Raw genomic sequence first — 24,842 nt, 5'->3', positions numbered from 1 at the left:
CCCCCATGATGACAATGCTCAATTATTTCTCATCTTGAGTATATTCAAGCTCTTGATCAGTTTTAGATTGGATTTAAGAACCAGAGCACTACTAGTGACCAAAACAGCAAATGGGCCAAAATTGTTCTTGATCAGTTTATTCACAAAAACCAAAGGTAGCATCGATAATAAGAAAGCCATCACTCCTTCCTCCCACCCCTAGTTGTACTAAATAGTTATAAACCTGTCCTTTAAACCTCGTTCCTACAGTATGAAGAGTATCACACCAACAGCAAAGATGATTCTCAACAATACAAACCACTAAAGAAACACACTGCAAAAGAGCAGTCACTCATTGTCAAATAATAATTCAGAAACAAAGTCAAGGAATTTTTCAATGCTTTTATTCACTGATTAAAAGAAAATGCATTCAACATAAACCACTCAACAATAATTCGATCAACTTTCAGCTGGTTTACCCACGTCTGTCAGTTTTTTTCCTTCCTTTATAACGTCTGATCACTTTCAATAGATAAAATCTCACCACATCTGGCATGTTCACAACTGTGCCAGTGGACTCGCGTAATGCTGATGTACATATAAAATCCGAACGCTATGTGCTCGCTGGAGACAAAAATACAGACAGTGCACACCTGTCGAAATATTAAACATTAAGATGGTAAAACCATTTTTTTTGTAAAACAACACGCTTATAAACTTTTTTCATGTTCATAAATAGAATCCGGACATTTGTTGCATATATATATTGATATATATATACTGTATTTTTTCGAAGTTTATAAGGTAGCAGCCAGGTCTTAGCACTGCTAGTACCCCACGGTGGCCACTTTACGACTTCATTATTGCAAACTGTCCTGATTTAAACAATAAATGCACAACATTCGTACCACTTAAAACTGGGGTCAGCTGGCAAGTCTCACAGAGACTACGTCTGTACCCACGGTTGCCCCTGAAACTGAATTGGCTTCCGAAGCATCAAGATTTTAAAATAATAAGGCCAAGTATCGTTGCAAGTAAGTTCTTTCCATTGTAAGATTACTGAAAAAAAAGAGCCACAGAGTATATGCATTTCTCTTGCATAGTTTGACTTTTTTCGGTTATGCAAGCCAACCATGAAAAGATGGGGCTGGTTTAGCTTGATTTTGACCTTTACCACAGTGGACCTATTACAGCAGATGATTGTGGATTTGTAAGTCATTTTTCTAAAAAAAAAAAAAATCAAAAATAGGAAGCATCTATGGTCAGTATCCCACCCACCCCCTCTGTGAAAGGTCTCGCAATGTTCAATTACCAAGCTTCAAATCCATTACCTTAAGGCTGGCATAAATGTAGGTTTTGAAATAAGGAAAAGAAAAACAAAAAGGATGTAAAATTATACAGGCAGCAGTACATCAGCCTTCCATCATCTGTATTCAAGCAATGGAGTGTACTAACAGCTTCCCTATTCCAATAAGAGAAATTCAAACTGAGAATGCATATGAAAATTTCCCCAAAGCAAATATTTAAAAAGGAAAAGCAGGGATCCAAGTTGTAAAAAAACAACTGGTTGTTCTTTATGATAAGATAGTTTCCCTCCCCAATTCATTGCAGAGATTGATAAGCAACAGGGGAAAGAAAACATCCAAGTTCTTCAGATGACACTTTTTTTTTAACACCACAAACAGCACAACTGTTGTATTAGACCAGTTATCTGGTAACGATTGGACCCCCACCCCCTTGCCCCCAAAAAAAAATTTAAAAAGTAAAAAAATAAATAATTTCATGCAGACATTTGGCCTTTCATCTCCCCAGTGGAATGTTCTGTAACGTTTCATAGCAGCTTACAGGTTTGATAGAACCAACCTCGATTTTTTTAAGTTACATTCACTCTTCACAGTGAAGCAGGTGCATTGTTCAAAGAGTTCTAAAGTTGCTGACCAAGCCACAGCACAGCTGTGCATCACACAGGTCGAACTTTGACTTCTTAGTACGTAAACCCAGTAGTGGAACACCTTGGCTGACCAGCCATTAGCCTGCCTCTGCCAGTGTGTGGGCACTTCTCTAGGGTTGCATTTCCATGATCTTTGGCAGCCGACGCGGGCGCTGACAGAAGTAAAATCCAGTGACTTGTTGAGAAAAGCTTTTCACGACTAGCTTTCATTTCAAGGCCTGAGCAGGTGAACTCCTCTCCTCTCCTTAGTCTGACGGTAACCCTGAGAAAGGCCGTTTCCTATTGTTCACCGATTAAAAGGAAAAGCGATACTTTCGGATATTCTGCCAACGTGCTCTCTCCTGTCTAATACATGCATTTTTTTTTTTAAATCTAAACACTTTGATACTAAAGTGAACATTCTAAAAATAATTCCTGACTAGACAGCCATCAAAACTGAAAAGCAACTTAGTTTGAAATGAAAGCTACCTGGAAACAGGCACAACAAAAATGAGTTGCTTACTGTAACAATGAAGTGAATTTTGATTAAATAGAAATTCACCATCAAGCCTCTATAAATATATATTGTAGACTGAATTCCAATCAAACCCGTGCATTTTCCTTTTAGTTGTGGTACTCCAAAAGAAACAGGCCATTTAAACCATAAGCAGACAGGTCAGCACACTCTGAACACAGGCAAATATATCCTCCTCTTGTGACCTCTCGTGAATAAACTCTATGCTTGAAGAGCTTTCAGAGAGGACACTCCCATGCAGTCTGAATTTGCACAGCCATGCAGGTTGGGAAGCTCTTTCCCAGTTCCAGATTTTAAGGATTCTCTGAAACGTGGCTCCACCTTGTACACCTTCTCCAAGGCAAAGTGAGTCTGGAACTCCACTTGTCCAAGTTTTTCCTTCCCAAATATCAATACTCATCCTGTGTGATTTGATTTTGACTAGCACTCATTTTTGAGCACAGTAAAAATATTTTTATCACAAGTAAAACGGATTCAGAATATATCCGATTCCGACACCAACTGAATTGAGCAAGGTTTCAAAAGGACCTGGAATTCCACACCTCTGCAAGATGACCACGGTGGGGGGAAAAAAATCATACGGAAGATGTAAAACGTCTACCACCGTTTCAGAGTCAAAGGGAAATCAAGTTATTAGGCACAGACCAACCCTTATCCTTAAATGATCTTCACCAACTCCTGCTGCTATCTATGCAAACACTAGATGCTTCTTTTACAAGCTTTAAAACAAAAAATGCACTGGCAAGAACAGAATTAAAAAGTCTTGGAGACATGCCAAAAATGCTAAACCTTTTAAAACTATGAAGGGAGAAAGATGTCCATGGAAAGGTTGGGTTGTACTTTGACAGATCATTTCTAAACGCACATGGTTTTCAGCCTTCAAGCAAACTTGCCTTAAATCAAAAAAGTACCACAAGATCAAGATTCCTGAGATATGGAACAAGCCAGCAAATTCTGTCCCAGACTCAATAGATGAAAAACCTTAGTTTTAAAACTTGATATAGAAATAACGTCCAAGGCAACTCTGACTCAAGACTAATAAAAGACAGACAGACTGATTGCTTCATGTATCTAACGTGCTGCCTACCTGAGACAGACCAAAAGGATTTTAAAATGGACTGCTATGTTAACGAGTGTTTCTCTACAGTATAAGGGATCAGGAAAGTCACCTAAACACTCAGTTGATCTAAGATTGCTTCCGCCACCCTCCAGTTACAGGGAAGACAGAGGTATTAATCCAAGTGCTTTCATTTTGTCTAGGTTGGAATACCAGCAGTATCATCTTCCCAAATATAGCAACATCTCAAAAAATGAGCAGAGGGCTAAAGGTCTCTGTACGTTTATCAGTACTCCATCCTTGGCCGGAAGACTCAAGCCAGGAGAGGTAAATCAGTATAACGGACTTATCTCAACAGCAGGGACGGATTTACCGACGACAGACTCGCTAATCTCAAAACAACTCAAGAATCCCCTATAAAAATATAAACATCACACTTCTAAGCATCTTGTAAGCTAGCCGTGAAAAAGCCCTTCCCCCCACATTCACTCATTAGCTACTAAACCAATACCCAACTATACTCTCATACAGAAGCAAGATATATAGATATAAATATAGAGCTAATACTGATTAAACATAGCACGTATAAAGGGTTAGCTCACACTACGGAAAGGAAAAAAAAGCGTGATAAAATAAAGAGACAGGGCCCATTATTTTAAGGGAACCACAAACAGGATTAAGCGGGCAGGCTAGACGCCCTCGCTGAAGCGCTGCATCTCTCTGTAGAAATGCTGCGTGGGCTCGCTGAGGACAACGCTGGTGTCCATCATGGGGTGCCAGGGCCGACCCAGTCCCAGAGACACCTCCTTGATCAGGTTGTGCACGGGATCCTCCTCCACGAAGACCAGCTGGTCCTGGTCGAAGTCGATGCTCTCCTCGGACACCGCCAGCACCTTCAGATTGGAGCCGCGCAGGCGGGAGATGGCGATCAGGTTGTGCGCCCACACAGTGTAACCTAGGAACAGCAGACGGGTGAGAGCCGCGCATGCAACGCAGGGTTGGTTTCGCTTGGGTTTTTCTGGGCTCATTCCGTTTCAAGGGTAAAAACATTCCAGAAGCAGCGGAATCTGGCGAGGGGGGAGGTTGGGAGAATGGTAAAACTCCTAAACTCTTAGCAGATCATGGGACACACCCAAGGATAAGTCAAGCTCCAGAAATAATCCTGGGAACTGCTAGGCTTCCTTGCTTGGTCACAGGCCTGGCGTGCCCCAGAGGGAATTCCTCCGAGACGCACGCGGGTTTCAAGCCAGCCCTCCAAGGCAACACACCCCTGAACTGCACAGCAGCCAGGACTGAGCCGTGAAAGATCTACCAGAAGGAGAGAAGCAACGCTCACACACACACACACACACACATTCACTCCCACACTCACCGTGGATCACCAGCAGAGACAGGCGCGTGCAGCGCCAGGCCAGCAGCACCAGCGGGTCCTCGTTGCGGTTGTCGCTCAGGTCGGGGAAGCCGGCGTCCTCCCTCTCCACGGGGTCCCTCATGAGGATGAAGTGGGTGAGCGTCTTGGGGTACTGCAGGGAGATGAGCTCCACCGTGCCCTCGGAGGCGCAGCAGGAGTAGCTGTCGAAGTGGATCCTCTCCAGCGGCAGGCTGGGCTTCAGGACCCTCAGCAGGTCCTGGCTCGGCACGTCCAGCGCCATGACGTAGACCCGCAGGTTGGCGCTGCTGCGCACCAGGGCCTTCCAGTCGCCCTCACTGGGGGTGGCGTCAAGGGGCTTGTCGGGCACAGCGGCGCCGCTGAGCAGGAGGGAGAGGCGGTGCAGGGGCGCGCGGTCGCGGCCGGAGAGCAGCCGGCACATCTCGGAGGTGAAGTCGCAGAAGTCGAGGGCCAGGGAGCGCAGGCGGTGCAGGCGCTCCAGCTCGCCGACGGGCACCAGGGAGGGCAGCTGGCTGTCCAGCAGGCTCAGGTGCTGCAGGGAGCTGGCGCTGAGATTGGACATCATGGACAGGGAGCTGGGGGTCACCATGCCCAGCATGAATGCAGACGACAGCCACTTCACCTGCCGGCTGTTGGCCAGGATCTCCTCAAACAGGAGCTGTATCCTAAAGGAGCAGACAGACTTATCAATCTCCGACTCTGATCAGAGGACTTTCAGGCAACGGCGTAACACTAGAAGATAGATTTTCCTGCATCGTTTAGGAGTTGACCTGCTTCCATGAATAACCTAGGTGTGTTGCACCAGAACAGTTTTCACATTAATAAACTAAGCGGAATTTCAAATCCACATAAGAAATTGGATTGGACTTCTCATAACTGATCTTCAGTCCGATGTGTGAAAGATACACAACCAATTTTAAAAAAAACTTACAAGCTGCTTAGAAATGACTGGAATTAAGGAAAGTTTCCAACGTTTAAAGATCGCCACCAGAAAACAGCACTCTGTTTCCCTGTCACTCACTCTTTGATCTTCTTGCCCGCCTGATCCACCTGACTGAGATGACCACGGTCCAAAATTCCTTCTTCCTGAAGGATACAAGTGTCTCCATAGAGGCTCAGCTTCTGCAGGTTTCTTAAAAAAAAAAAAAGGAGAATCGGAGTGAAAATAAAAAAGTAGGAATCCAGTAGAGTGAACTTGGAAATGCAGAACAAAAAGGACTCTATTAGAACTCTTAAACATTAAGAGAAGCAAAACCCCAACAAAACGATGTCAAACTACATTTCTTCGCACTTACGTTCAACAAAAACAAGGAGACACAGAATGGTCTGCAGGAGCTGAGACTACTGGAGCACAATGGCACTGACGAAATCAACACAACAGGCTTGTTCAGCAGCAACAGAATAACAGAAACCACAGGCCTCAAGCAAAACTATGGGAAAGAACTGAAACAACGGCACTTCTATCTGCACAGGACTGAGGGGGTCTGGAAAAAACTGTAAAACAAGCTGTATCCCACCATGCTGTCAAAGCTGCCAGTGCAGCTGTATCCACAAAACCACCCCAGCAGACTCGCAGACCGGTTCGCTATCAATGAAATGAGTAAGGTGGGCAGAATAACCCCCTAACCCACTCTTCTGGTTTCTAGGCTTAGTGATGTTCACAGGAAAAAGCCTAGGCTTCCAAAACAGCCCGGTAAGTAAGAAAACAAGCAGCCTATAGGCTTGGAAAAGCCCATATGAACTAAATCACCGGCTTCGCCAGAAAGACAGCAGGGGAATTAAGTTCTAAATTATCAGCTGCAAATGTCAAAGCAGCAAGAAAAATCAAATGTGAATGAGAATCATCTGAAATTACACAACATGCGATAATAAGATTGCTGATCCAGAAATTGCTATCATCAATAGTTTATCAGGCTACCCGAGACAGACCCATTCCAGAACACAGCGTGACTGATTTTTCTGCCCACATAGCTACATATTTAAAACTTCCAACCCTCTTAGTGGTCAATAACGAAAATCTCACTCAGACATTTCATATGTTTTGTTCCTGTTCTAAATAATTCATCAATGAACATCCCCCAGCATCTCTAATTTGCAAATTCTTTGCCTATGCTGGCTAGTCTCTTTTCACAGCAGAGCACTACACTCCAGAAGATGACTTGAAACAGAACAGGAGCTGAGCCAGCTGAATTAAGAGGAATATTTTGGAAGGCCGTGCTGGAATTCCAGAATGGAAACTACTATTCCCTTTCACAACATGGTTCTTAAACCTAAGAACAATCAAGAGGAGCTACATGGACAGAAAAGGTGATTTCGACTGTAGCAAAGCTCCAGCAACCCAAAGCACCAGTGATGAATAAGCCAGCTGCCCTCAGATTCCATCGTTTGTTTGCAAACAAACACCACTCACTGCCTCCTGAAGCAGGACAGACCACCACAGCCATCTAAACACTGGGCCTCCCTCTTGTCTGCAACTTTATTTACACATTATAAAACCGCATTAGGGAGCCTCTCAGGAAGTCAGATTGTTCCGACCTACGGAAGTCACCTTGAGGAGATCAATTCCAATGCGTAAATCTCTGTCCAAGGCAGAATTAAAAATGGTACAAACCAGCATTTCAGAAAACACTAAAAACAGCAGGTCATGAAAATGGTGAATATCAGATACAGGCCAAGCGGATTAATCAATCAGTAAATTTAATTATCACAATCCCCAACTTGTAACCAAATTTTGCCAAGAAAATACTTGAACAGCTGGTATAATGGGAAGCATCCGGGTTTTCCGTTTTCCGGCACAGCTTTGGTGAAAAGAGTAATTCAGGCACACTGGGCTCAACACCTTTGTTAATAATGACAATATGCACACTAAATACACAACAAAAACATACAGTGTTTACAAACAAGGCATCCCACATGCCTGCGGTCCTGACCAACCAGAAAAACCCCACACAGCTACCAAGTATTTAACTCCTCTATAAAAGGACCTTTGATGACATTCAATGTATACCAATGATGTAATTAACAAAGGTAAACCAAGATAAACCTCACAATTGCTTTGATAGGTGAATCTCAGACTCCTACATGTCAGCAGGCACACCTCCTTGCTTAGAAGCTCCTTAGGTGCTGACCAACCACTCTCCCTCAGGTTACGACACCCTGATAGCCACTTCCACCCCAAAAATGTTTAACAGAGTGGCTGTCTCTCAAGTTGAATTAAATACAAATGAATCCCTTTTCTTGCCAGGCAAATCCAAGTACCTGCTACAGAAACAAATACGAAACTACTCCAGAAAACAAAAACAAACCCAACACAGCTACCGCCGGGAATTTCGGACTCACAAAATCCCGGGAAATCCCACCAATTCAACACCGATGTGAAACATTTCCTGCTGGCACGCCACATCGCTGTTCCTGTCCCACGCCATGAAAGCACAGACAATTACAGGCCGCGTGGGAAACCATAAAAGTCGAGGACCCGCCCCATCTCCTCCTAGACCACAGGCGCGGCGTCAGGACCCCCCGGCCGGGACTCTCTGGGTCAAGTCGGTCGACCCGGCCACAGGCTTCCCTCAACGTCACGCCGCCCAACACACAAGGAGACCAGGATCCGTTTCCATCAGACAAGCACCTGGGAGCAGGCCCGTAACCATCCCAGCGCAGTCTGTACCACCTCCTGACCTGACCGGCCTTCACGTACAGAGATAAGCGTGAGGCATTACCCTGACCAAGACACCAGCGACATTATTCAAGTCCCTCGGCACTGCGACCACACTCACACCGAAGCAAACTCTAGATCTCGTGGAAAGGCCTTTAAACTGTCGCTGGTACCAGTCCAGAGAGATCCTCTTAAATCGTCAGGAGCGCATGAAGGATGATGGGTCGCATACAGACCTCTGCTGAATTCAGCAGAACCAGCAAATGGCCGGCTGGAATTCGCCACCAAACTGATTATGAGACACACGATGCTTTGTGTACAGCCATGTGCAGTCTGTCGTCGTATGTCATTCAACCAACAATCACACCTCCTCACGCTGAAGGAAAAACACACACACACACAGAAAAACAGTTCCGGTGGTAAAGGCGAGGCGAACTCAGCCTCGCCGTGAGGAGAGGGGTGGCAAACGTGACTACCGGTTTCCTGCGAACCGGAACCAGCCCCGCTGTGCACCGCCGCACCACAGCGGGACACCGGGACGTGCCGCTTCCCCATCACGCCAGGGCACCGCAGGCTCGGTCTCTGCGACAAGACCGCGGCAGGGGGGAAAAAAACATCCAAAATTCAAATTCACAATATAAGCGGATCAGGGCAGGGGTCAACGGGGCTCGATCCCGAAATGAAATTGCCCGGGGACACGCTCCTGGGGATGAGTGCGCAGCTGGACCGGGTCAGCCTTTTGCGGAGGTGCTCCCGGGTCACCGGTCGAATTCAGATGTCAGATCGAGAGCCGACTGCAACATGTAATGGCTGCCAATGTCACCCGCTGTTACTGGTGGTGGGGAACCAAAAAAACACATATATATATAATCAAACGCTTTGCGTGCACCATTCCCGTCTATGACCCGCTACAAGCAAAGCATTCGCTACGTAGCTGGTAAAACAACAACAACAACAAAAGTTGAGAAAGAAACATCGCCCGAGAGCATTTATTCCGAGAGAGGATGACGAAAATCGACACCAAGGGTTGTTTCGGTACTTTGAAACACCGGGCGCGATTACGTAAGACGGGGAGTCGGCGCCACCGCAGGCCCTCCCCTCCCCTCCCCTCCCTCCGCTACCTGTTGTTCCGCAGGCCCCTCAGCACGAACAGCACCTGGTCCAGGTAGGTGTGCAGCGCATCCCTCCAGCGGCCCGCGAACTGCGCGTCCTCCTCGGCCGCCCGCCCCGGGCCCAGGTAGCCCTCCACGGGGGCGAACTCCAGCTGCAGCTCCCGGACGAACGAGCCGAACTTGCGCATCAGGAACTCCAGCTTGGGGGTCTCCTCGGGGCCGGGCCCGCCGCCGAGGCTGAGCCTCAGCTCCGTCCAGAGCGCCGGGTAGAAGAGGCACTCCCGCCAGCGGGCGCACACCGCCGAGGCCCGCAGCTTGTCCCGGGCCGACAGGAAGGAGAAGATGTGCACGATGAGCTCGCTGGGCAAGGCCGAGGCTCCGACACCCCCGCACAGAGCCATGGCCGTCGTGTCAGGCGGTTCTCGGCACCCCCAGAAGCGCGAAGCAAAGAGCTGAGAGGTGCTCACACTGGGACGCCAGCCAAAACCGAAGCAGCACCCCCCAACAGCTGCTCAGCGCAGCCTCTCAGCGAAAACAAACAGCGCCCCGCCGCAGCCTTCCCTTCACTACTATCGGGCCGCACCACTGCCCTCCCGGACGGGGGGGGTCCAGGCACAAGTGAAAATGTGGATTGTGATAGAACTAGCCAAGTGAGCACTCTGTTTAAACGCGTGGCCTTAAAAAACACAATACGTCTAATTTCGAGATTGCTTTGTTTAGCGTTTGGCAGCACGTCCCTATTGTGCTGGTGCTGTGGCAGGGCGGGTCCCCCAGGCGCATGGTCGAGCCCGCAGCGCTGGTATTTTTGCTGTGCCTCCATATTTCCTGCAGAGGGAGCCCGGCTCTGCGCCGAGCCACGCGTGCGCCCTGGCGCCGCAGGACCCAGAGCTGTGGGCTGGACTGTGACCGTGTCCGAATGTGCCGATTTTCACCGAGTCGGCCGCAGATAATGTCCGATTTCACACCCCGTGACACCTAGGCCTCTAGCGTCTTTGCTTGTTTTGTGCACGTGTAACAGCCATTTAAGACTGACTTCTGGCAAGCCAGTGTACTCTTTTGACCCGCCTTTGGCAAGTGAAGAAACAGGGCACATTTAGGTGCATATTCTGTCAAAACACGTATGTCTTATTTGCTGTTAATAGCCTATCTGTGCTATTCTGATTTGGTTCTTCGGAAAGAAATACAGTTGCTGTAGTCGACTGGCACCCACCTCATAAACAGCTCTGCGCTGTACTTGTATTTCTCGGCGGGCAAGAGCGCGGTTCGCATTAATCATATACAACAGCACAACTTTGTTTTAATGGTGAGATACATTACAGGAGCATCAACAATTTTGATAAGTACACCTGTACGCCTTCTACAGGTGGATGCTGCACACTGGTGGTGGTGGAGGGGAGTCCCCATTACCTGTAAAGTGCTTTGAGTGGAATGTCCAGAAAAGCGCTATATAAGTGTAAGCACTTATTATTATTATTATTATTCTACGCTTAGACGCGAAGACAATCCACAACACCGAGTACAGCTTGCAAAATGCAAAAAAAAAAACTCTCCACACTGCCCACAGAGACCACAGCGTGCACCTCCGGCGCCTGCGCACTGGGCTCTGCCCCCCACCCGCTCCCATGGAGCTCACGCGGCGCGCGGGGCGGAGCCGCTGCGGGGGGTGACGTCACTTCCGGGTGCGCCCTGGAGAGCGGCCGCTCAGCCCAGCCCACATAAACAACAACCCGGGGCAAGACGCGGGGAGATGGCGGAGTTATCGCTCTATCTCACCAACGTGAACGTGTCTCTGGGACAGAACATGGACGTGGAGAAGGTAAGTTGAGCTCGGCGGGTGTACCGATGGGGACGTTGTTGCGGGTTTGAGTGCCAGAGATCACCTCACTGTCAACCGGTCCTCTTCATTTGGCCACTTCAGCCTTTCCTGTGTGTTAGTGCTCAGCTGTCGTCGTGGTGGCGGAGGCGGCGGCTTTCTCATTAATTTCTCTGTTTCCTGGTGCCGTGGGTCCAGTATAGACCGCGACAGCTGAGCTCTAATTGTGCATGACAGGGTTTTGCAGCTCTTACATTGTTGGGAAATGCAAACTTCGCAGAGCGAAGTAATCCGAGCAGAGGTCTGTGTCACTCAGTGGTGACACCTGGCCAGGGCTCAACTCACGACACCAGGAGCCGAGGCGGCTGGGGGGTCTCGGCCACGACCGAGTCGTGTCGGGAGCTGCACCCGGGTAGCTTGTGCTTTGTTGTCATTCATTGTCACTCAGCGCGGCAGTGGAATGCAATGTTCTGGTCTCTCGCTCTTTGTTTCAAAGGAAGTTTTCCTAAAGTAAAACTAAAGGGGCTGAGGGAAATCGTCGAGGCCGCCGGTCCCCGGAGCTGAGACCGTCTTGCCTTTCGCTTGCTTCTGTGCCCGGCTTGCTCCTGTCAGGTGTCCGGAGCATCGGGTTCACGGGCAGGTTTTGGTTGAAGCGGTTTCAGATTCAGGTTGTTGCCAGAAGCCGCAGGAATGCTGCCTCCTGGTTTGTTTTTGCTGCCGGTAACGGCGAGGGAGAGGGGGTGTGTGAGCCCTTCATCCGCATCCCGTCTTAATCGCAAAGCGAATGGCTCCCCTCTGGGCCCGGGGAAACGGGGCTTGCTTCCTGTTGTTGGCAGAACCCGGGCGTCGGGAAGGACTTCGAAAATGTGGAGCTTGGGGAGCTGGGGAAGAAGACGACGACGACGGCGCAGCAGCAGCAGAAGGTGCCCCGCCGGATCATCCACTTCGCCAGCGGGGAGACCATGGAGGAGTACAGCACGGACGAGGAGGACGAGGCGGAGCCGGAGGAGAAGGATCTGCTGCCGGCTATGGACCCGGTGCGTGTGTCCTCATCCAGGGTGTGGGGCTCAAGGCTCCGTCAGCCGCCTGATGGAAAATGAACTAGTGTTACATGAGGGCTTAACCTTTTTAGAGGCACTGCAGATACGAAATGGACTGAGACCCTTTGAAATGACAGTGTTCTATGAAGATGGACTCCGATTTCCATTCATTTCCCATGCCAAGTCTTTTCACTTATGGGTTTATTGCACTCTTGGGACATTGCAAACCTATAATTTGTAGTCGTTAGACTGAGTACTGGTTATTCTAAAAGACACCGTGATCCTCCCTTTACCTGAGAACGGTTCTGCAGAACTTCCCGTAGCCCCATGCATTGTCTGCAGACAGAAACATTAGTTTCTACCCGATGATTAATTGGTAAGAAATTTAAAAATTGCAGTTGATTTTTGTGATGGCCGGTGTGTGGTTGCAGTGGTGTCCTGCGCTCCTGTGGAATGCTCAGACCTGCGTAAGGGTTCACGGTTCATCATGCTTCATTCAGTCGGGTCGAGTCACGACAGGTGTGATCCATGCGACTTGCACACCTGACTCTCAGAGGTGGAAAAGTGAAGACTCCAAAGCTGATTTTGCTCCCCAAATCGTAACTCGGATTGCTCCAGCAAGAGGATGGCTCTTGTGGGATAAAGTTTTTCTTTCAATTTTCTTCACAGTCGAAGCTGACCTGGGGGCCCTACTTTTGGTTCCATCTGTGGAGAGTTGCCACTTCAACGATATCGGGTAAGTGTTTCCAAAACCTGCACCTGTCTTTGGAAATAAGACACCTTTTGTAGCTGCAGTTTGTTCAGCAGCTCTGCAGTTGAGCTTTTTACACTCCTCTTAAGACAATCATTCAAAGTCCCTACATTGTAATGGCAGTACTCAGTTGTTAAACACTCTGGAATTAACTAAGCTTCCTGTCATAGTTATTTTTCCCCAACTTAAGTGCAGACATCAGTTTCTTTTATGCCTTTTTAAATGTCCAGTAAAGCGTGTTTTATAACTTGAATGTACCACATGTGGTTTTCAGTTTGTGACTATCTTGGAGAGAAGATGGCGTCGCTCTTTGGAATAACCTCACCTAAGTACCAGTATGCCATCGATGAATACTACAGGGTGAAGAAGGAGGTATGTAAAAGTTAATGGCCTGAAAGCAGGATGCATGTGGAAAGTTAAGAGTACAAAAAAGCAAATCCGCATAGGAACTTAGCATAAATAGCTGCCTCAAATAGGGTTAGGTTAAGAAATTGAGGGTGATGTACATACAGTATGAAAGTCAATGTATTGCCCACAGCAAACTCCCCCCCCACTGAAAACACTAACCGCTGTCCTTGTGAATGACACATCACAGGAGGAGGAGGAAGAGGATGAGAACCGCATGTCCGAGGAGGCAGAGCGGCGCTTTGAGGAGCAGCAGAAGCAGGAGAGCCAGGAGCCGCACACGGAGCAGCCAGAGGGGGGGTCCGCGTCCTTCGTCAACGTCACCTTCGAGCTGGAGAAGGAGCCCCTCTCCGTTCCAGAGAGCACCCGCGTTCCTGCTCCTCTGCCCACTTAACCCGCTATTAAAGACACAACAGATCCCCTCGTAATGACCTTTTTGTACCTTTTCAGCATCGCTTGTTTGCATGGGTTCGCTTGACTAGACTTCTGTTTGTACAGTATATGTGCCACATTTGAAACACCAAACCAATCGTTAGATACTTCCAGCAGGATACCTTAATTGTTTAAAAAATGTGAGAGATCCCATATGAGTAAATGTTACCCTAAAAGGCTATTTATACTGCACATGCCTTGGTCAAATGTATCTCTGTTAAAAGGTTTTAGAATTCCAGTGGCCTTTACACAGGAAACCTAAGGAGTTTCTATGAGATGGGGGGCTAAATGGCAGTCAGATGCTATTCACTAATATACAGTCTTATGTCTGTATGTTATGCGTGTCTGGATACCTTAATGAAATTTTATATAAGAAGTACCCAGTAGTAAACATGTTTTACTAGAAATGTTTTGTGCTCTGATAAACCGAGGTTTATCATTTCAAACCTTGTCACTTCAAGGTTAATTAGAGCATACAGTTTCTGTAAGGCTGTGTTTTTAAACATCATTTGGGATCCTAGGGATGCTTATAAAAAAACTTCTGTACTTTCATCACAAAAGTAGAAATGGCAATATTGCAGAACTCATCGTTTGAAAGGTGTATTCTTGCAATGACCAGGTGTCCAAAATCTTCATTGATTTTGTACTGTCAATTACCAAAGCAGTTGAATGGTAGGATGCCTTCATTTAGACCTGACTGGATAGTTTGAACACTCGTGATCTTCACAGCATTCTTGCAGGGGCTCTTTGAAAACGGATGAAGGTCATGCATGATCTGATTTGACACCTTCTGTACTACAGTGGGAGATCTAAATTAGACACCTGGCTATTTAGAATATGTAAGTAATCAGTAATTAACAGCTGCATTACTAATGTTATGACAGCCTTCTATGTGAGGGTAATGTTTCTGACATGCACTGTGATATACCTCGGACATCTCCTGTTGCCTATTAATTCACGTGTTACATGTGGTATTGTTTAATATGAACTATAGCTGTCTAAAAGGGAAGCATTAATTGTTTGCAGAAATGGTCTGATATAGTATATCAAGAGTGAAGTGTTTAAACCAGGACTAGCTGTTACTCCTGCAATTGGTGGATTCATCCTTGTTCTTACCATGGATTTCGTATCTAAACTCCATTAATACAGAACAAAACATGATACCCAGGCTGCATAACCTTTACAAAACATGGCCTTAATTGTATACTATGATATTTTCATTTAATAAGTACATTGTCTTTATTGGATGATTTAGACTTTTCTCAGTGCTACTTTAGAAGATTTTGCAGCATGTTTAGACTTTGGCAAAACAGGCGCAGCTCCTGGTTTGATTTTAAATCCCACAGCTAGCCTTGGCAAGTCCTGGATTAAGCAACTAAATTTCAGAAAGCGAAGGTCTAGTGGAACCTGGTCTACAATTGCATTTAATCTGCTGCACTACAATTAAAACAAGCTCACTTTGTTTATAAAACATTTTATAATTTATTTATGTAAATGTTTAAATTGAAGGCTTTTATATTTAATGGGGAAGAATATGCATTTTATTTTGTATATAATACAGCTTAATAAACTTTTAATAAAGATGAAACTTGGATCAATTTACTTTGTGCACTATGAAGCACTAAACACTTGCAAGGAAATTCAGGAGCCTCGGCAAGAGCCATATCCTCACACTACCCAGCCGTGTTGCTGAAGTAGATTACTTGTCATTTTTAAAGAAAAGATTGAAGATCCTCAAATTCCTAAAGTACTAGAGTAACTTGCAACAAGTTGCCCCTTCACATACATAACCTTTCTTATGTTCTTATGGCACTCCATTTAAAATGGAACAATAATTTATTGCACAACGTTACACTGTACATTTCTCTGGAAAGGAGGGATTAGCATTCTTGCTGTGCAGCCAGTCCAGAGGGAGTTTCATGTCTCATCCAGATCAGCACTGCTGTCATTGTCATTGGCAACAAGGACCTCTCTGTTTTCATAGGTCCAGAAACCGTTCAGGTCAATGAGGATGCTGCTGACAGTGTCCCCTTGGCCGCTGTTCACGAGATCCTGAAGGGTGATTTTGTATGGGTCCTTGGGCTTCACCATGTCAAAGATTTCATCCTGCAGAACAAGAAAGGATTTTGTATGAGGTCAGCACACCAGAAGAAATAAAAAGGTAGCTGTCCGATATCCTGCCACTGCCAAATGCTTCTTTACCTTGACATCCTGAAAGGACACTGGCTCCTGCCCATGTAGCTTCATCTGCTCCTGGATGGCCTACGTGGAAGTAACAGCACAGTGCAATTAAAAAATGCTCCTTTTCTGCTCCCATTTGTGTTACAAAATTACAGCATGAAAAAACAGAAAGACCTCAATCTTTATATATATAAATCGTGAACAGTATTATCCACAAAACCAAAAAAATCTATTCTCCACAACGGCCTGTTGAAACATTACTGGATGAAAAGCTATTATTTTACTGGAGATGCACTCATTATAACCACTAGAACAATACACTTCATATATACAATATATCTACAGTAATGTACACAAATAGAAGACCCCTGGAACTAGATGGTACGCAAACAGAGAAACAATCAGCATTTAAGGGATATCAGGCCTATGCTGTATAGGCTCACAAGGCAGTGGTTTAACCACTCTGATCAGCACCTGCTCTGAATATAAACCCCACAGTCCCATAAAAGAAACTTCTTTCCTTCAACAAAATGCTCAGCTTTACTGTAACAAATACAAAGGCAGTCTTATTTGAAGGAGCAGGAGAGCGAGGACAGATGGCACAGCGGAGTGAGGGGGGGGGGGGGTTGTCTAACCATAATCTAAGAAGGAACCTCCACACTCTTTCAAAGGAGATCTTTTGAAAAGCTAACAGTGTGTGCTTTCTACGGAAGTGAGAACAGTTCAGCAAAAACAGCAGCAACAGCCAATGAGGATTCAGGAAGTAAGATACTTTTCAGAAAACTGAAGTGCAAACTTTTGAATTAAAAGCCCAGGTCATCCCAGATCCCATGGCACTGTTGATAAGAATAGGGGTATTCACCGAGCTGTCCTGGCTGAACGCCACACTGGGTTTGTACAGTCTGGGCTCTGTACATTTCTCCCTTAATTCAACTGATCAGCTTGGGAGCGTGGCTGCTGGGGCAGAATGTGCCATCAGTATTAGGAGTAGTATTATTGTTAATAATGATATTAGCCATGATTTATATATGAGTTAATATGTGATGGGTATGTGGTGACAGACAATTGTTAAGATTTTATAGAGCTCTGGTATAAAGTTCAATGCGTTGGTAAACTTTCAATCAGGTCATGTTAGTGGATATGAATGCTGAGGATTTACTGTTGGCAAGTTTTAGTATACCAAAGAAATAAAATGAAAGTGGATAACCTTTAGTGACTACTGATGAAAACATTGATTTTGGATTTCATTGCAATCATCAAGGGAATTTAGAATTGTATTACCGCAATATTTGTGTTTTGATGCATTACGTGGTTAAAAAAGAAATGCACCTAGTGTTACTCACCCTGAAAAAATAGTTGAGTGCAAAAACATTGAGGTAGCCCTTGTTTTCAATGTCCAGCAATTTAAAAATGTACTGCAGGGCAGCTGGCTCCTTCCTGTTCTCCAGGGCCAGAACAAAATCAAGGTATGTCTTGTAATCCTACAAGCACAAAGAAGAGGCAAAGTGATTTCCGAGCCCCTCACTGCATCCATGTAAAGACAGCCCTTATCAACCGGCCTAATTGTACAGGGTGCATCAGGAGTCTGCACCCATAGGACATACAGTATACACCTCAAACTGTCCAAAACAGGTTGAATTACACAAGGCCTCTGAGGTGGACAGGACACAGTAGCCCAGTGGACTGAGACCCTGCAAGACTCAAAGGGGGTTATGGCCGAAAATCAAACTGTGTCGCAGCACTAAAAAAGCTTCTGGAATTCATGCTCTCAGATCAGGTCTGTCTTTAGAATTGTTCCAGTAAGCAATGGTTAACCATAGGCAACACATTTCAGTAATAACAAAAAACTGCATGCTGTTTAATTGCCTGAATAGGCCCAGACGACTGATATACCCTGTACATTTAAGCACGGTAGCACCAATTCACTCTGTGTCGCGTTGCGTGCTGGGAGTTACCATCTCTCCATCGTAAGTGAGACACTCCTGATAGACTCGATCCAGAAACACGTTCGTGAGGGTTCCCGTTCCATAGCGGGACAGCTCCTCCTTGCTCAACATCCCATTGTGGTCCTTGTCCAGGTTTAAATACTGACCTGCAGCGGGAAAACGCAATGGGCTGATGTAACCTGACCACGGCGGTCATCCCCCCGGTCTCCTGAGAACACGGTTGTCTACAGAACCTTTGGGGGCCCAAGTTCAAATTCCTTCTGCATTAAAAACATTTCACATTTCCTCACGTGAGACGAGATTCCAAGACTGAAGAAGGTAATACTGCAGTACTGATAAAGTGATACTGCACTGGATACCTCGGCCTGCGCCAAAACAACTGCATGTCAATGATTACACATATCGCTATAAACAGAAATCTGTTCCTTTTATTAACCAGATAAAAGTTGATGAACTTTGCGTACCATACACTCGGAGGGCTGATGGAGCAGAAAACCAGTTTGATTCCTGACTCTCCTTGGAAAGCTCCTCATCTCTTAGCTGTAAAAAAGCATTGAATACACTAGATAACGATATACTAAACAAGAAACAAGAAATCTAAATCAAAGGCCTCATTAGTCTGTTTTATATTTAGTATCTTAATCAACTTTCCATTGCCCTGCTTCCCACTGGTCATGTCTTTAGCCATCCCAGAAAAAAACAAATAAACATAAACTCTGTTTACCTCTAGCAAATCATCCAGAAAACTGCAAGCTAAAATGTCTTGAATCTTTATTTTCCCTGCAAGAAAGATTTTAAAGTTAAGTACTGGAAAACTAAAAGCACAACACAAAGAACCTAGTCAATACCATATGCATAGGCAAGAAGCTTTCACCGTGCAATGCAGAATACAGACCACTGTTTCAATAAAGCAGAAATAGTCTTCGCACCAGAAAGAGATTTTACACTACGAATCTTTCAAGGGGCTTAGCAAGTTATTTGTTATCACAGTCTCACCACTGCTACAGTACACAGGGCGAAGATGTCTTGATTGCTATTCACTGTTCCATTTTTCCCCTCCAGAAAATGTGCTACATACAGCAGGTAGACCTGTGTGGCCCAGCTATCAGCCCTAATGTCTCACAGCCCTCGTACACGCAAATCCGGGGTTCAAACACATGTCAGGTTCCGATGTGTCAGAGGAGTAGAGATTGATGCACACTAAAGTGATTAATACAACTTAAACGAGAGGTCACAAAGACAGCTTGGAAAACTAGATGGATCCCCACATCAGTAAACAATGTTTTGTGCCAACAACACGGTGATGTAGATCTAATAAAACTCCCTGAAAAGGATGAGGGGGATCTTTTTCACATACGTGTATAAGAAGGGTCAAAGCTGTGTATAATATGGATATATGGGGGGGGGGGGGCAGGCAACCAACCAGTGCGAAGAGGATCCAGGAAAAAGAAGAATTTCCGGACCGCTGTACAGACGTAGAAGGAATAAAAGGATTTCTCCAGGCCATCCAGCTGTGGCAGAGTGGGGATCAGCTCCAGTATGTAGTTCTCCAGATCCTGCCACACAACACAGTCCAGTCACAATCCCAGGCATCGATTCTAGCAACGGCATGACCTCAGCCGATGCCACAGTCAACGCAAGAATGACCAGAGATCCAGATATTTTCTGCAATAAGCAATAGCATTCCCAAAATACGTTTCCTAATCCTGACGGTATGTATTAAAACAAAATAACTCGCAGGACAGACAAATTAATTCCAATTTATTTCAAAAGATCAAGAGGTGTGTGATCACCCACCCTTGCACATTATCAGCACCTTTTAAAAGTCATCTCTGGGGTCATTTAGCTAACACTTTTGAGAATTGTTCAGAGGGCGCTAAGGAGAAACTGTAAATCACTGAACACTCAGAAACCTGATCCGACAGGATAAGGGAGAGATCGTTTCCACAAGGTGACATCATGGACTGTCTTTCAGGGTGTACCAAGTGAAGGAAGAGCAGTGGGAAATGGTCTCATTCCCTTTTTGTTTCAGCCTTAATAAAACGCAGTTCATTGTAAATTCTAAATGTGTGTTCCTTTGGATAAAAGTGGAAGCCAAACAAAATCACCAATATGTTGCAATACTTGCCGATTCCCTGAGGTACCCCTGTCCGGCCACATCGTACAAACTCAGCCCAATCCTCGTCTGGTGTAGCCACACTGGAGAAAAGGAGGAAACAAATGATGTTTTAAAGAAAACAATAACCATAAACAAATACACCCAACATGAAAAATACACAATCCTGCAAGTATCCCTTTCAGAAGGACTGTTTGTTTTTTTTAATCTGACTCTTAAACAACAGCAAAGCTAAACAGACTCACTGAACTGTAACTATTTTGAAACCATGCATAATACACTAAATAAAGATATTCCAAAGTAGGAATTGAAAGTTTTGAAGCTCCAGGACATAACACAGTGCAAGTATCAGTAAATAATGAAACACTACCACCACCAGCCTCCAGATGGCACACTCCCCAATGTGCCAATTGTTACATCTACAGCACAAAGCACTTTCTGAAGATGAATTACAGTATCGCACTGTTTCAGTCACACATTTGCAGCTGTACAAAAAGCAAACCTTTGCGCATGACGTAGTTGAAGAACTGCATTATTGATATCCTTCCGTATGGGTCACTGTGCAAGAGCTTGGCATAGACTCTGGCTGTGAAGAACTGCCTGTTCAAAAGAGGATAAAAAATCTTGCGTTTACACAGACTACTGCAATTAACAAAGATTTAGAGCAGGTATCTCCAGCTGTTGTCCTGGAAAGCTCCAGTCCGATGGGTTTTATAGGTAAACTAAATAATTTCTAAAGACTAAAGACTGAGAATAAATTGTGTGCTCAATTACAGTTTATTTGTAAAGCGAGTTAATTCAAGAAAAATTGACCTCCAATATGAGAGTACCTTTAATTAAACACATTACTATTTTAATTAATCAAAAACTGACACGTGTTCCCAGTCCTTAAAAATGTTTATTTTTAGTTTGTACCCTTTTGTAACATGTGTGACTGTGTGTAACAAGTAATTGTAATTTGCATTGCAAATCAATTATTTAAGATTTTTAAGCAAACTCTATCACATAGATTTTGTAAACCTCAGTTCAAGACATAGGTGTGTTTTCCTTCCCCGTTCCCCAAGGATAAGAACTAGATATTGATGTGGGATATCCAGCAAAATAAACTAACCACCAGGTCTTACAGCCCTGCTGATCCTAAAATATAAGTTGGTTTACTCTTCCCCAAACACCATGTCAAGGGTAAAACCTTTGCATTCACACCTTATTTCGGAACCATGAACCAGCACTGTAGAATCTTTTGAATCTGCAGAGCACCAACTACTTAATTCTGGAAAGTGTGCTACAATGTCGTTCAGTATGTACAAAGAAAACATAGATGTAGGACATATAAATCTGGGTTTTGTTTCCAACTATCTTTTCCTCTTTAACTATTGAGTTTATTAAGCTTATTAAAACCTTGATATAATAATGTACTTCCTAGCTGTAGGATTCCCTTCACAAAACATCATAAGACTTATAAAACCTATTGGAGATTTGTTGTTTCTTGCAAAAATGATGAGATCAGGGTTTCAGATCACGTACACAGTAGACTACATTGTTGTCCGTTCCCACTTACTTGCACTTGGCTCCTGCCTTTTCAGCGACTTTGAGGAAGCCGTTGTAGTTGATCATGGCCTCCTCCCCTATCGAAGGCGGCGTCTGGTGTTTGTCCAGCAAAAACCACAGGTTCTGGGAGAACAAGGGAGGAACAGACTCGCAATTCGTGACTTTATTCAACTCAGCAGTGCTCTGGGAATAGCACACGAGAAGACATATTACACAGAAATGACTTCAAATATACAGAAAACCGTGTAATAAGCTAGGAACAGGTGCACTTTTATTAACTACCTGCAGCTCCTCGTTGTCCAGAAGCTCCCTGCTTTTCCGCTGCAAAAACACAGCTCTGGATTCCTCTCGTAATTTCTGCAGCAAAACCTCATCTTCAGCTGGCAACTGCAGTAAACAGATTAAAACGCAGATCTCTTACCGAGTGCATATCCGAGGTGTTGTAGGCAAGACCACCTAGTCCGAGTCCGGCCCGAGACCGGGTCCGGGAAGAGATTAGCGGGGGTGAGTCCAAGACAAGACCAAGACCTAAATAAATGTGTGTCTAACTCAAGACCAGTTCGCAAATAGCTATATGATGCCATCATCATGAATGTGCCAAACGTTAAGTGTTAGCACAAACATTCTAAACAGTAACAAAACTAGCAATCAGCTCACATATCAAAAATAATTCATTAAATTGAGGTATTGAAAACTTTGCACTCTGCAGTATGTTTTTTTTTTCCAGTGTCCTTTTGCAGACGAACTCTTTGTGCTTCACATGCGAACTGAAGTATCGACAACGTAGATGACATTTTCGGCAGAATGATGTGTAGTCTACTGTATAGACAACATCCTTAAAAAAACTGGCGCCTTTGATCACGGACAACGGACAATCATTGGTTATTATTGGATGCGTATAATGTTCATCTGGTGGCAGAAATATGTGTTTGAGAGGCAGCAAAATAATAGGCTACAACAGATGTGTTCTGTGTTTTTTTTAACTGGTCTCAACTGGTCTCGGGAAAAAATGAAATTCCATCCTTGTCCAAAACCGTGACAAGGCCAAGTGCAAACGTACCCCAGTCCATGACAAGACCAAGACCATAAAAATATGGTCTTGAGTATTACTGCCCCCCTGCGCTTTTAAAACGGCGAACAGGAGGCATGGTATGTCTTTATGCAAAGGGCTGTGGGAGTCTGTAATACACTAACAAATCAAGGTTGTTGTCAAGGCTAATACTCAATGGCTTCTTTCGAGAAATGGCTGGAAGGTTTTTTTTGGATGAATAAACTATTAATAATGAATTCCTTACACTAACAGAGCACTTTTCTGGACACTCTTTACAGGTCATGGGGATCCACTCCATCCCCACCAGTGTGCAGCCCCACCTGGATGATGCTCCAGTACTCTCCCCACACACCAGCTCTCAGTGGGGAAAGTACTGGAGCATCATCCAGTGTTCTCCCCACACACCAGCTCTCAGTGGGGAGGAGAGCAGAGGGATGAAGCCAGTTCAGAGATGGGGATTACTGGGCCATGACTGATAAAGGCCCGGGAGGAAATTTGGCAGGGACACAGGGGTCACACCCCTATTAACTACCAAAAGGGCTAGAAAGCCCAAGAGGTTCCTCTCATTTGTAACCTTTTCTAATGTTCTTTGTCCCTTAAAAAATATATATAATTTTACTTTACTTTAAAAGAACTGAGAAGGCAACAGCGATGCTGGGATAGCTAAGATATTCAAAAATCATCAAACAAGTAATGGCCTGAAGTTTGCACCACAAGCGAGTGTTATACTCGACACACAAGGAAAGAGCTCAGAGGTTACAGAGCTCTCACAGGTCCATCAGACTGCAAGCAGCCGGCCTGCTGCCCTCGCACTCACCCGGTAGTAAAAGCGCGGTATATTCCTATAGGAGCGATCCCGCCTGCCCCAGCCCCACTCTGTGTAGTGCTTAGTGAACAACGTCATCTCTTCGTCTTTCTTCTCCTGCTCCGTCATTTCATCTGGGCAGAAAACACAAGAGACGAAATGTCAAAAATAAAAATGTTTTAATGCTACAGTATTTCCACCTGAAATATTACAACTAGTGCCAGAAAGCTTATTTTAATTTTTACATTGGGGATGTACAGTATTGACGTTGGCTTGAAGTATTTAAAGACGCTTGTCCGAATAGTTAAAATATTTGTAGTACACATTTCTTAAACAAAGAACAGTAACCTCACAATCTCCTTTAAATGAACAGAGAGTGCCATACTCATCTCCAGGATCCTGAAGAAACCCTAAACATCAATCGGCGTGTTATAGTTTCAATTGCACAGTCATGTTTCTGCGCTTCACAGTCGTGCACTACGACTCGTTGTGATTATAACTTGCATATTAATAACAAAAATTACTATGCAAATTTGAGTTGAGAGACAACGGAGAAGCAAAACTTTATGAATCGATAATCGAAGCAACTTTAAGTTTTATCCAATGGCCTTGAACAGATTTTACACAACATAACATTTACAACGGTAAAAAATACCGTAATTGACAACATAATGTTAATTAGCTAAATAACTTCTGTAAATTTTAACTTTGCGATTGCGATTGTTTAACTTCCTTTAACATTAAAATACAGTTTGATGAAATTGTCAAACAAAATCCATTTATAAGGCATAGAGATATCGCCCAGTAATGGTTTAAAAAGGTCAAACAAAGGCACACTTTATTCACTCACCTTTTTTTGAGGTTGCCAACCTCCTCTTTAGAATTTCTTTCCATTCTATTGCTTTATCTCTCGACATTGAAACTTTAAAATCAATTATAACTAAGCAGAACAACTCGAAATCTCTCAGAACAAGTTCCCGTCTGCTTTCATTTACGATTTGTTGCCAAAGCACTGTAGTTGTTTCTGATTGGTTCACACGGCGTGAAGGGGCGGGGCAATATCGACCTTTCACTCCAGGAGGGCGCGTCACTTGTT

At 44.8% G+C, this 24,842-nt stretch overlaps 3 protein-coding genes across 3 annotated transcripts; 1 reads left to right on the top strand and 2 right to left on the bottom strand.

Moving 5' to 3' along the window:
- Positions 1 to 367: 367 nt before the first annotated feature.
- fbxo33 (F-box protein 33) lies at positions 368 to 10,981 on the bottom strand. Its single transcript, XM_088647552.1, has 4 exons — positions 9,668 to 10,981; positions 5,913 to 6,023; positions 4,874 to 5,556; positions 368 to 4,456 (listed from the first exon to the last, which is right to left on the bottom strand). Exons 1-4 carry the CDS (start codon positions 10,057 to 10,059, stop codon positions 4,191 to 4,193), a joined length of 1,452 nt encoding a protein of 483 aa, XP_088503678.1. The 5' UTR covers positions 10,060 to 10,981; the 3' UTR covers positions 368 to 4,190.
- A 333-nt stretch (positions 10,982 to 11,314) lies between these two features.
- On the top strand, positions 11,315 to 15,687 carry fam177a1a (family with sequence similarity 177 member A1a). Its single transcript, XM_088647556.1, has 5 exons — positions 11,315 to 11,474; positions 12,308 to 12,508; positions 13,181 to 13,247; positions 13,537 to 13,634; positions 13,858 to 15,687. Exons 1-5 carry the CDS (start codon positions 11,406 to 11,408, stop codon positions 14,059 to 14,061), a joined length of 639 nt encoding a protein of 212 aa, XP_088503682.1. The 5' UTR covers positions 11,315 to 11,405; the 3' UTR covers positions 14,062 to 15,687.
- Positions 15,558 to 24,768, bottom strand: ppp2r3c (protein phosphatase 2, regulatory subunit B'', gamma). The gene is made up of 13 exons (XM_088647553.1): positions 24,597 to 24,768; positions 23,759 to 23,880; positions 22,173 to 22,277; positions 21,901 to 22,013; positions 20,845 to 20,942; positions 20,355 to 20,425; positions 19,650 to 19,782; positions 18,951 to 19,006; positions 18,691 to 18,766; positions 18,236 to 18,372; positions 17,624 to 17,761; positions 16,302 to 16,361; positions 15,558 to 16,205 (listed from the first exon to the last, which is right to left on the bottom strand). Exons 1-13 carry the CDS (start codon positions 24,661 to 24,663, stop codon positions 16,017 to 16,019), a joined length of 1,365 nt encoding a protein of 454 aa, XP_088503679.1. The 5' UTR covers positions 24,664 to 24,768; the 3' UTR covers positions 15,558 to 16,016.
- Positions 24,769 to 24,842: the final 74 nt, after the last annotated feature.

Source organism: Lepisosteus platostomus, chromosome 10, assembly GCF_059453375.1.
Source record: "Lepisosteus platostomus isolate fLepPlt1 chromosome 10, fLepPlt1.hap1, whole genome shotgun sequence".
NCBI classification, from domain to species: Eukaryota; Metazoa; Chordata; class Actinopteri; order Semionotiformes; family Lepisosteidae; genus Lepisosteus; species Lepisosteus platostomus.
This window is presented reverse-complemented; position numbering and strand designations above follow the sequence as displayed.